The sequence below is a fragment of the Rhinolophus sinicus genome, chromosome 2 (genome assembly GCF_057876585.1).
Source record: "Rhinolophus sinicus isolate RSI-liver-muscle chromosome 2, RSI-T2T, whole genome shotgun sequence".
NCBI lineage: Eukaryota > Metazoa > Chordata > Mammalia > Chiroptera > Rhinolophidae > Rhinolophus > Rhinolophus sinicus.
In genome coordinates, this window is record NC_142502.1 from 119,389,656 (window position 1) to 119,402,513 (window position 12,858).

General features: G+C 35.6%; 1 protein-coding gene across 1 annotated transcript in view; it reads right to left on the reverse strand.

Moving 5' to 3' along the window:
• MRPS9 (mitochondrial ribosomal protein S9) overlaps window positions 1-12,858 on the reverse strand; it is a 57,319-nt gene that overhangs the window by 15,693 nt on the left and 28,768 nt on the right. Inside the window, exon 5 of the mRNA XM_019751696.3 lies at window positions 4,812-4,891. Within this exon, the coding sequence (XP_019607255.1) occupies window positions 4,812-4,891 (80 nt within the window). The remainder of the gene's footprint in view (window positions 1-4,811; window positions 4,892-12,858) is intronic.

Below are 12,858 nucleotides of genomic sequence, written 5' to 3' on the forward strand. Positions count from 1 at the left end.
TAACTCCTGCTGTCAAGAAAAGTCTTAAAACAGCATGCAGATATGTCAGCACTAGTCTGTAGCTTTCTAAAAATAAGCACTTTACATAGTTGTAAAGTAGTTATTTCACAACACCTCACTGTGAGAAGGGTCACTATTTTGATTCCATTTTTTAACATATGAGCGATATATCAAGAGTTTTAAATATTCACCACAAGGTTACGAGCAAGATGTAAACGAAGTAAGAATTCTGTGACTCAGTCCCCAGGACGTGTGTTTTATGGAGTCTGGAATGTTCCCCTAATGAAGCCACACGTTTCTCCTGGGGCTGCTCTTCTCATGCTCCATGAACACGAACAAGGAAGGTCACTTAAGTCATTTAAAACAAACTGGAGAATTTCTAAATAAGCCAGGAGCTTCTTTCAAAAGGCAAATGAATCCTGTTTATACCTGAGTTATCAGAATTAGAATTAACTTGGCTTTCTTTCAAGTTTAAAAATTTTTTTTTTTCAATTCAGCACAGCAGTTTAAGTATATCATGACCTACTTATTCCCTAATTTTATACATTATTATTATTATTATTTTGGGTAGAAATTTCATCAATGGGCATGTAATTCCTTCAATTTATAGAAACCCTTTGATAATACTCCATTGTTTACTCTAAAACTCATCCTAAACTATAAATGAAAATTCACATGATGCTAAATTCCCAGTGCAGTTTTTAGAGATGCATAACCTTATCTTAAAGATTGGGGAGTGCAGCTTATGTCAAATTTCAATAAATACTTAATATATTTGACAACTTACAGTGTTTTCAATATTTTCTACAGCTTTTCCCAAGCTCTGGTTTCATCATACTAATAAGGATCTCCTTATCAGAGTTCCCCCCCACACAATATGCAGCATCCCCAAACTAACTTAATTTCAGAGACCCTTTCTTGGAGATTATTTTATAACCTGTGTTTCTCAGAAAGCACTCTGGGAAAGGCTGCATTATAGACGTGCATTATAGACGATTTAATGAATCGTATTTTACGAAAGGGGTCCCACTTCAGAGTGAAATGATCACTTCCACTAATGAGTTTTAAGTCATTTCCAACTCATTTCTAGTGAGTAAATTTAAATTTTTTCAGAAACATATTTATTAACAAAGTGACTAAAACTAAATTAATACTTTTCTTAAAATTAAAGGATCTATACCAACTCAGCCACAACTACTACCCAGGTTGCCAACATCTTGTTCACGAATATAGCCCACTCTCCCCTTCACCACCAGCTTGGCTGGCCTGGTCAGGCTTCAGCTGCCGTGGGCAAGGGGCACCCCTGGCAGGCTGCCCCCCCAAAGGGCACACCCCTCTGGCCTATCCCTTCCTTGTCCTTCATCTAGACCTGGGCTATTTACAACTCAGTTGTTCGATGGTATAGCATTTTCTTTACTGCAGACATTCCTCTTTAAAAACTCTTCCCCCTCTCCTTTATGCGTTTGCTCAGCTATTTCAGGAAACTTCTTTTATCCTTTCTCTATTTCTCATTCTGCTCCTGAACCCCTAAACTGAAACTCTAAATACTGTCTGAAAAGTATACAAGTTCTACTGGTTAAGTGGCTGTTAAGGAAATGGAAAAGCATCCATTTTGGGTGAAAAAAGACACGAGCCCATACCATCGAGCGTGGAGCTCCCTTGTCAGTATTCAACGATCCTCTGAGAAACTCCTTAAGTTTCTCATTTCTTCTTAAACTACTTTTTACTGCTGAAGAAATTACTTGTTAGTACTGTTTTATACTTTTTTCATTACATATGTACATCATACTCGCTAAAATATAAAATAAATGGGCTGTTATTGACTTTCCCAGGAAGCTGAAAACGGGTATCATTGTACTCACAGGAAAACGGAAGTTCCAACCGACCTGCTAACGAACCCTTAGAATGTAACACATTTACAAAGTCTGAGATGCTCCATGGATCAGCATATTTTTCTTCATTTTATACTTTCCTACCATGCTTCATTTCTGGACAGGAACAATACATTGCTTCTTCCTTCTTATCCTCATCTTCCCTCAAAAACCTCCCCACTTCTCTGCAAAAGTCGGATAGACTAATTATAGGCCAACTGGAAAGTGTTCACTAGTTAAGGATAATGTATAATGCTTTACTAAGTCGCTACTTAGTAATATCTTTTATCAGTTGCTACAATGTAATACATAAGCTTAATAGGCAGTGAGGGAATACTAATAAAAAAAGAAAAGATCTGGCATAGAAGACAAAAACATTAATCAACATCAGTAAGGTCTCCTGGCAGAACTGCATACATGCTCTAAATCTGTTTTTTGTTGGTGTTTTTTTTTTTTTTGTGAAAAAGCTTGGTTGATGACTGCCATGGCTCACACAATTATAGTTGGTCAACGACATGGTAAAAACAGAGTTTGGCTCAGTGTCTTTCACCCTGTCAATGGGAAGAAATTATATCAACAAAAACAAATGGTAACAAGGATTCATTTCCAAGTACTTAATGCCCAACCCTGTCTTCCGGGGCCAATTCCCTTGACACAGTGGGACAGCAGTAGTGGACTCATTGTCACACAGAGAATGGAACAGCAGCCCCGTCACCACCAAGGGAAGGCAGAACAAAGGAAGGAGCAAACACATGAGGCAGTTTCAAGTTTTATCATTTTACTTTACATACAATGCTTGGCTTCGCTAAAAAACCACTTTCATAAGCCGAACAGTGAATATTCAGTCACATACTGTTTTAAAGTAACAAGCCGAATCTACGATGCTGCTGGTTTGCATCGCCTAGGAAATGAGACTGGTATGATTATAGTTGTAATTAACAACACTCGCCATACACGAAGCTAAGGTGGTTGGCATATATTTAGGAAAACATTTATCCCTTTTTGCCATACATACAATTATTTTGAAATGCCATAAGACATTTTTGGAAATACAAGGTTTTATTAATTATCTGAATTAAAATACTCACGTTAAACCAAAATATCTGTAATTCCTATGTGTAAACTGTTCTGAAGAGCAATAAAATAAATGCTAAACCCCGCACGGTTTAGAGAGTCAAAACACCCAAGAAAATAAATTTAACTAAAACATGAAAGCCCAAAGAACTCTCCTATGTGTAACAGAAACTATATTACTGAAAAAGAAAGAATATTTATTCATCGGATGTAATTGGCCTTTTCAGTCAGAGTATAGTAGTGTTTTATTCACTGAGAAACCAACCAGTTTCTTGCAATATCTTTTAAAACACATACACAAACTAAAAATAAAGTTAGGCCTCTTCTACAATATGTAATTTCTTCATTATGATGGAATGCAACAAAATATATTGCCCTTGGGTTGCTCACTTTCAGACCAAACAAATGCAAATGGATTGTCAGTTGACAGATGTCTGATAAGGCTCCTGTACAAGACCTGCATGCTTTACTTTTTTCCGTGAAGCTTGGGATGAAAGGCAGAAGGCAGGAAGAGAATTAATGTAGCATACAGTCTAAAGGCGATGCTACAACCGTGATTAAGTAGAAAAGTTAAAAGGCACAGATTTTCCACAGCTCCGCTGCGTGCAACCCATCCGTGTAACAAGTTGACAGGCCTAGCGCGTCAGCTCCATCATCCCCTCCGACAGCTAAAACGCAGCGCTGCATCCCTTTTCAGAGAAAATTTGCGTCTGCACCATGAAGCGTTGTACATTATTTCTTAGCACTGCAGGGGGCTCAAGTCCATATGGAACCTTCACAAATATTACCACAGATCAAACCAGCGGCGTTTGCAGGCAGATTTGACATACCTATTTAAATGAACAGCAGGGGTCCTCGGGCAGCCTCGGGCTGTGCAGAGACAACCACAGTGGAAAGCCAGCGCCACAGCTCCATTACTCAGCAAAGACACACTCTACATTTATCATTCATTTCATTTCTGCCAGGGCAAGAAGCTCATTTGCCCAAGGTTAACAAAAAACGAAAAGAAGGTTTTCTTTTTTTTCCCCCCAAGAAATAAATGTACCTGACAAGTGGGGATTTTGTCCTTTGGGTTTGTGGGCCGCAAACAAACACCAATAAATAGCAGAGGAAATGCGTGCATGAGATTCAAGCAACCTGAAATCTGACTGGATGGGGGAAGCCCAGTGACTATTTCTGTAACTTCAAAAAGTCATACAATGAATAAAATAAAACTTGACTTCTGAGAATAAAATGGGTTCTGTTGCTTAAAACTAGGTATATGCATCCACACGTTTTCCCCACAGTAACTCAACGGAACTCCCAAATTTGCATGCTATCAAACACTACAGCTCTAAAACAAAAATTTCCAGTACATGTCAATGCAGTGGGAAGCCAAAGTGTAATAAAATCATTTCTTAGGTCTTTTGGGGGGGCCCCAACTCTAGTCTCAGACAGTGCATTAGCCTATGAAAAGCAAAATTTGTATCTGAATAACAAAAGCAAGGAAGACTCTCAAGGTGAATGCCTTCCAGCCCGACAGGGTTATGCTATGTACTCAGCCCTTTTCCTGCTTCATGACTTACCTGGACTGCACACACGTGCCTGTCACTGAGCTGAGCATCTGTCTCCTCACAGGATCTCAATTTGTAAGGGAAAGCATTTTGAGGACAAATCATTCTATTATAAATTCTATAATGTTTGCCTTTGGCAAAATTGAATTAATGAAATATGAAGCCTTTCAAACATACTGTCTTACCTCTGGAAGTCTTCTTTCTGTCCATTAGGAAACATACTAGGTAAGTTCTGAAGTTGAGTAAAATCTCTGCTATAAATAGTTACTTAGCTTACAGTTCCTATTATTTATCATAAATGTAATATACTTACATGCATTAGTGAATAATACGATGGTTTGCCGGTATAAAAGAGAAAATGAAACGGACGGCCATCTTCTCCCCACTGGGTTGCTAATAAAAAGCCAGATGAAAACAAATAAACAACAAAAAATATACACAGGGATCAAATAGCTGTATTTAATTGCAGTTATGAAACATTTATCATTCTGCTTAATTTTGAAAATTAACACAAAACATTAATATTTAGAATTTTAATATTTAGTATGCATAATGTGAATTTTTAAGATATTTACTACCTATTAACATAAAACAATGTTTCTATTTGATAAAACATTCCTTCATGTCTCATCATGAGAACTTCTATAACTTGTTTTAAGTGCACACATAAAATAGCCAAAATCATTCTGTTAGAACAACAACAAAAAAATTAGGTTTGGCTATAAATACAATGCCCTCCCACATTCTTAAAAAGGAAAACTGAGGAAAGTCAATAATGTAGTTCATTCAGGAAATCAGAAATGGGCAAAATACAACAAAGAAAAACACAATGGATTTCTCCATGCCACATTATTTGTTTCAACTCCGTGGTGACATACCTCTGAGAGTTTAAAACGTCTAAACCAGAAGTGCCACCCCCCCCAAAGGTGTCACATGTAATTCCTTTTGAAACACAGATGGTCATTCACATCTAATAAACACCAAACAAACTGAGAAATGGAGTCTCTGTAGTAAATAAACCAAACATAACTCCGCGTCCTTTGCCCATTATTTTTATTGAGTTGTTTCTGTTAACGATTTGTAGGCACTCTAACAGATAAAAGATTACACTCCTCTATTACATAAGTTGTAAACTCTTTTTTCCCAGTCTGTCACATGTCTTTTAATTTTGTGTCTTTCATAATCAAAAAGTTTAAAACACATGTATTTGTAGAATATGTCACTTTTCCTCTATGGCAGTGTTTCTCAACTGTTTTTTTTTTCCATTATCCCTACTAAGAAGCCTTTTTAGACAGTTTTTCTCTAATTGCCTCCCTCTCCATAAAATTTTAATACCACAGATACACTGCACATCTGTTGATATGCACGGTGGCCCTTTGGAGGGCCCAACATTGCAACAGCTGAAATGTTTTTCATCTCCTGTGAACCAAGTTATGCCCCATTGTGGGAAACATCACCCCCACTGGGAAAGCATGCTTTAAGACTTCGGGCTTCCTAAAAATTACTTTCCTGTATTTTCTTTTGCAATTTTTATTTGTTTTTATGTTCAGAAATTTAATCTAACTGGAATTTATACTTGTGAGGCAGAAATCCAAGTATTTTGTCCAGGAAAGAGTTGTTACCCATTAGTGTTTTTAAATACTATACTCTTTTCTGTTGAAACACGGCCTGTACAATTAATGTAGGTTATCTTTCCCTTCTGAGAATAACTGGCATCACACACGGGCCACTTTAAGTGGAAACACTTAAAACAGAAACCAAAATTTCATAATATATGGTGGAAAAGAGTGCCGCTAGGGAGTTTAGCTTGAAAAATAAAACAAGATTCTTATTTGCCAATGATCTGTGGATGAATTAAATACTTCTCCAACATCCTTTTCATAAGCTTCATGAAATCCTGCATATTTTCCAGTATTTGTAACTTTACTGTGCAATTAATTTTCACTGTATTGTTACAGCAGTTAGAAAGTGACGAAGAAAGACAAACGTCATGATTGCAGATGTAAAGCTTGGAGCGATTTTTGAGTTGGGTCTCATTTCATGTGAGTATATGTGAGTGTGTGTGAGTGTATGTGTGTGTGTGTGTGTGTGTGTGTGTACTTGATTTTATAATGTATGTGTGTGTATATTATATATTAGATATATACTATATATATATACTTATTTCACTTAATCTAAGATGTCACAGATTTATAAGATGCCTCATCACGTACCTTACACAAAGAAAGAAAAAAAGTTGATGGCATGCTTCATAGTTTACATTGATTGTAAAATGAATCCTGTTGTCAAAGATGTTAAAATTTGAAAACCGAGTCTTAGAACTCACAAAATATGGCAAAAACAAACAAATGTTGACACTGAATGCTCTATTCAGGTCTGTCTATTCTGCACCACTACCGTCACTTAATTAAAATCAACTTTTTGCTGTATTGTGATACCTGGTAGGCTAAGCTTTCTTCACTATCCTTATTTCTTTTTAAAAATTTCTTGCTGCTTTTTTGCACATTTGCTTTTTCACATACACTTTACAGGTTTCTCCCAAAAGTCTTACTGGGACACTGATTGAAATTATATTAAATTTATTAAAAATTTTAAAAGTACGCTCTGTGCAATATCATCTTTTCTTACAGGAACATGAAATCATTTTTCAGCTATTTAGATTTTCACTTATGATCTTTAAGTTTTATAATTTTCTATATAAATCGCCTTCATATTTTTGTAAGTTTTATTTGTATTTTAGTTTCTGTTACTCTTGATGCTGCTCCCAGTTATCTAAATTTTCTACAACATTAACTTTAATTCCACAAGTGATACATTCTTTTATTGTTTTTCAAATAGACTTTATATTTTAGAGCAGTTTTGGGTTCACAGCAAAACTGAGAGGAAGGTACAAAGATTTCCCTTATTCTCCTGCCCCACACATGCAAGTCTTCCCCTTTATCAGTCTCCCTACCCACTAGAGGGGTGCAATTGTTACAATTGATGAACCTACATGTCATCATCACCAGACACCATTGTTTACATTGTTTATATCTTGGTGTTGTACACTTTATGGGTTTGGACAAACGTATAATGACATGTATCCACCATTAGAGTATCACAGAGACTATTTTCACTGTCTCAAAAGTCCTCTGTTCTCTGCTTGTTCATTATTCCCTCCCCCCAAACCCTGGTGACTTCTGACCTTTCTACTGTCTCCATAGTTCAGCCTTTTCCAGAAAGTCACACAGTTGGAATCATACAAGTAACCTTTTCAGATTAGCTTCTTTCACTTAGTGATATGCATTTAAGTTTCCTCCATGTCTTTTCATGGCTTGATAGCTCCTTTCTTTTTATTGCTGAATATTCCATTGTACCAGTTTAATTATCCACTCACCAACTAAAGGACATCTTCCAAGTTTTGACAATCATGAATAAAGCTGCCATAAACAACTGTGTGTAGGTTTCTGGGTCGTATGGTAAGAATATATTTAGTTTTGTAAAAACTGTCAAACTATCTTCCAAAATGACTGTACCATTTCGCATTCCCAACAGCAGTGAAGAATTCCTGTAGTTCCACAACCTTGCCAGAATTTGGTACTATCAATGTTCTGGATTTTGGCCATTCCAATTGGTGTGTAGTGGTAGCTAATTGTTGCTTTAATTTGGATATCCTGGACATGGAGCATCTTTTCATCTGCTTATTTGCCACCTGTATATCTTCTCTAGTGAGACATCTGTTAAGATCTTTGGCCCATATTTGAATTGCTTTCCAATTGTTGAGTTTTAAGAGTTCCCTTATCTTTTGGATAACAGTCCTTTATTGAATATGTCTTTTCCAAATATTTTCTACCATTCTGTGGCTTGTCTTTTCATTCCCTTGACAGTGTCTTTTGCAGAGCAGACATTTTTAATTTTAATAAAATCAGCTTATCAATTCTTTCTTTAATGGAGCATGCCTTTGGTGTTGTATCTAAAAAACCAGGCCAAACCCAAGGTCTTCTAGGTTATTAATTATGCTCCATTTTTTTTTTAAAGATAGAGGCTTATTCAAATTGTCTACTTATTCTTGTGTGAGTTTTGGCAGATTGTGTCCTTCACGGAATTGATCCATTTCATCTAGGTTATTAAATTTGTGGGCATAGAGTTGTTCATAGTATTCTTTCATTATCCTTTTAATGTCCATGGGATCTATAGCAGTGTCCTTTATTTCATTTTTGATACTAGTAATTTGTGTCATCTCTCTTTTTTTTAGTTAGCCTGTCTACGGGCTTATTGATTATATTGATCTTTTCAAAGAACCAGCTTTTGGTTTTGCTGATTTTCTCCACTGATTTCCTGTTTTCAATTTCATTGATGTCTGCCCTAATTTTTATTTTCTTCTGCTTACTTTGGGTTTAATCTTCTCTTCTTTTTCTATTTTCCTAAGATAGAAACTTAGACATAATTGATTTTTAGATCTTTCTTCTCTTCTGATATATGCATTCGATACTGTAAATTTCCCTCTAAGCACTGCTTTTGTTCACTCCTCTTATAAAGATTAAATATTAGAATTCCCTCACCAGAGGTCAGGTTAGAGTTTATTGTTCTAGACTCCCTCGGTGTATTGTGTAGATATAGATATAGACATATATATATATATATATATATATATATATATATATATATATATATATATATATACACACACACACACACACACACACACACACACACACACATCTACTAAAATATAAAAGATTGCATGCTTTTTAAGAACACAAATGGCTTTTAAAAAAAAAAAAATAAACTTTTATTTTAGTGCGTTTTTCAGGACCCATCAGCTCCAAGCCAAGTAGTTGTTTCAATCTAGTTGTGGAGGGCGCAGCTCACACTGGCCCATGTGGGGACAGAACCAGCAACCCTGGTGTTATGAGCATCGCGCTCTACCCAACTGAGCTAACAGCCTGCCCCAAAACACAAATTGTTTTAACCTGTATTTACACTACATATTTGCTATAGACTGTGCCACGTCCCCCCCCCCCCAAATTCATATTAAACTAATCCCCAGTGTGTTGGTATTTGGATGTGGGGCCTTTGGGACGTACTTAAGGCTCTTCCCTCATGAATAGAATTAGTGCCCTCATAAAAGGAACCCCCGAGAGATCCCTGGTCCCTTCCACCATGAGAGGACACAGGGGCAGACACTGTTGTCTATGAACCAGCAAGCAGGCTCTCACCAGATACCGAATACAAAAGTAAGTAGAAGGAAGGAAATAATAAAGATCAAAGCGGCAATAAATGAAATAGAGGCTAAAAAACGACAGAAAAGAACAGTGAAACTAAGAGCCAGTTTCTTGAAAGGACAAAAAAAAATTGACAAACCTCTAGCAATATTTATCAAGAATAAAAGAGAGCCCAAATAAAACCAGAAATGAAAGAGGAGATTACAACTGACCCCTCAGAAATATAAAAGATTATTAAAAAATATGAAGAACAATTATATACCAACAAATTGCACAATTTAGAAGAAATGGATAAATTTCTAAAATAAATTACAACCTTCCCAGACAAAACCAGGAAGAAACAAACAGTCTGAACAGACTGATTATTAGCAATAGAATTGAAGTAGTAGTCAAAAACTGCCAACCAACAAAAGCCCAAGACCAGACAGCTTCACAGGTGGTCTACCAAACATTTAAAGAATTAATACCTCTCTTTCTCAAACTATTCCCAAAAAAATGAAGAAGGACGCTTTCAAACTCATTCTCCAAGGCCAGCATTACACTATTACCAAAACCAGACAAAGACACTACCAAAAAACCCAGAATTACAGGCCAATATCCCTGATCAGCACAGATGTAAAAATTCTCAACAAAATATAGTAAACCAAATTCAACAATATATTAAAAGGATTATATACCACAATTCAGTGTGATTTATATCATGAATGCAAGTATGGCTCAAAATCCACAAAACAATTATTGTGATCTATCACATCAACAAATCTAAGGAGAAAAATCATATGATTATCCAACAGACGCAGAAAAAGCATCTGAAAAAATTCAACATTCATTTATGATAAAAACTCGCAACAAAGTGCACGATATAGAAGGAACTTAACCTCTAAATGATAAAGACCATATATGACAAGCCCACAGCTAACATCATGCTCAATGGTGAAAAGCTGAAAGCTTTTCCTCTAAGATCAGTAAGAAGATAAAGATGCCTATTCTCATCACTATTATTCAATATAGTATTGGAAGTCTTAGCCACAGCAATCAGACAAGAAAAAGAAATAAACGGCATCCAAATTGGAAAGAAAGTAAAACTGTCACTATTTGCAGATGATATGATACTATATATAGAGAACCCTAAAGATTCCACCAAAAAAAAGCAAAAAAACAAAACAAAACTATTAGAACAAATAAATGAATTCAGTAAAGTAGAGCAGGATACAAAATTAATATACATATAGGAATCCGTCATGTTTCTATACACTAACAACAAATGATCAGTAGGAGAAATTAAGAAAACAATCCCATTTATAATTGCATCAGAAAGAATGGAGGTGAAAGATCTGTGCTCTGCAAACTATAAGACATTGAACAAGAAATTAAGACACAAGTAAATATAAGGACATACCGTGCTCCTGCATCAAAAGGATTATTATCATTAAAATGTCTATACTACCCAAAGCAAACTACAGAATCAATGCAATCCCTATCAAAATATCTATGGCATTCTTCTTAGAAGTAGAACAATAATCCTAAAATTGATATGGGATCACAAAAGACCATGATTAGCCAACACAATCTTGAGAAGGAAGAACAATGTCGGAGGTATCAAAGTCCCTGATTTCAAACTATTCTACAAAGCTATAAATAATCAAAACAGTATGGTACCGGCACAAAAATGGACACATAGACCAATGGAACAGAATAGAGAGCCCAGAAATAAACCCTTGTTTATATGGTCAACTAATGTATAACAAGGAGGCAAGAATATAAAATGGAGAAATGACAGTGTATCCAGCAAGTCGTGTTGGGAAAACTGGACAAATCATGTAAAAAAAATAACCTGGACCACTCTCTTACACCACGCACAAAAATAAACTCAAAATGTATTAAAGACTTAAATGTAAGACCTGAAATCATAAAACTTATAGGTAGTAAATTATTTGACATCAGTCTTAGTAATATCTTTTTGAGTATGTCTCCTTGGGCAAGGGAATAAAAGCAAAAATAAACAAATGGGAATTCTTCAAACTAAAAAGCTTCTGCACAGTGAAGGAAACCATCAATGAAATGAAAAGACAACCTACTAAGTGGGAGAAGATATTTGCCAATGATACATCCAATAAAGGGTTGATATACAAAATATATAAAGAACTCATACAACTCAATAACAAAAAAATAAACAATCTGATCAAAAAAATGGGGAGAGACTATGAAGAGACATTTCTTCAAAGAAGATATACAGATGGCCAACAGACATGAAAACACGTTCAACATCACAAATCAAAGCCACAATGATACCACCTCACACTTGTCAGAATGGCTATTATCAAAAAGTTGACAAATAACAAGTGCTGGCGAGGATGTGGAGAAAGGGAACTCCTATACACTGTTGGTGGTACTGCAAATGGGTGCAGCCACTATGGAAAACTGTATGGAGATTCTTGAAAAAACTAAAAATAGATCTCCCATTAGACCCTGCAAAACTCTGGGTATTTAGCCGTAGAAAATGAAAACACTAATTTGAAATGATGCAGCATTATTTACAATAGCCAAGATATGAAAGCAACCTAGGTGTCCATTGATAGGTAAATGGATAAAGAAGATGTAATACATATACACCATGGCAATAAAAAGAACACAAACCTGCCATTTGCAATATGGATGGACCTAGAAGGTATTATGCTAGATGAAATGTCAGAGAAAGACAAGTACTGCATGATTTCAGTTATACGTGGAATTTTTTTTTTTTTTAATCAGAACTAACGAACAAACAAAACAAAAACTGACTCATAGGAACAAAGAACAAACTGATGGCTGCCAGAGAGGAGGGGAGTGAAGGGACAGGTGAAAAAGGTGAAGGGGAAAACAGTCAATAATATTGTGATTACTTTGCATGGTGACAGATGGTTACCAGAATTAGGGTGTTGTGATCACATTGTAAGGTATATAAATGTTGACTCACTATATTGTACACCTGAAACTAATATAGTATTATTTACCAACTATACTTTAATAAAAAATTTCCAAATAAAATTATTAATATTGTCTTATGTTTTCCCTCTTTTTTTCCTTGACCAGGCTTGCCAGAAGTTAAACAATTTCATTGGCTTTTTCAAAGAACTAGTTGGTTTTATTTATCCAACCACTTCTTTTAAATTTCTT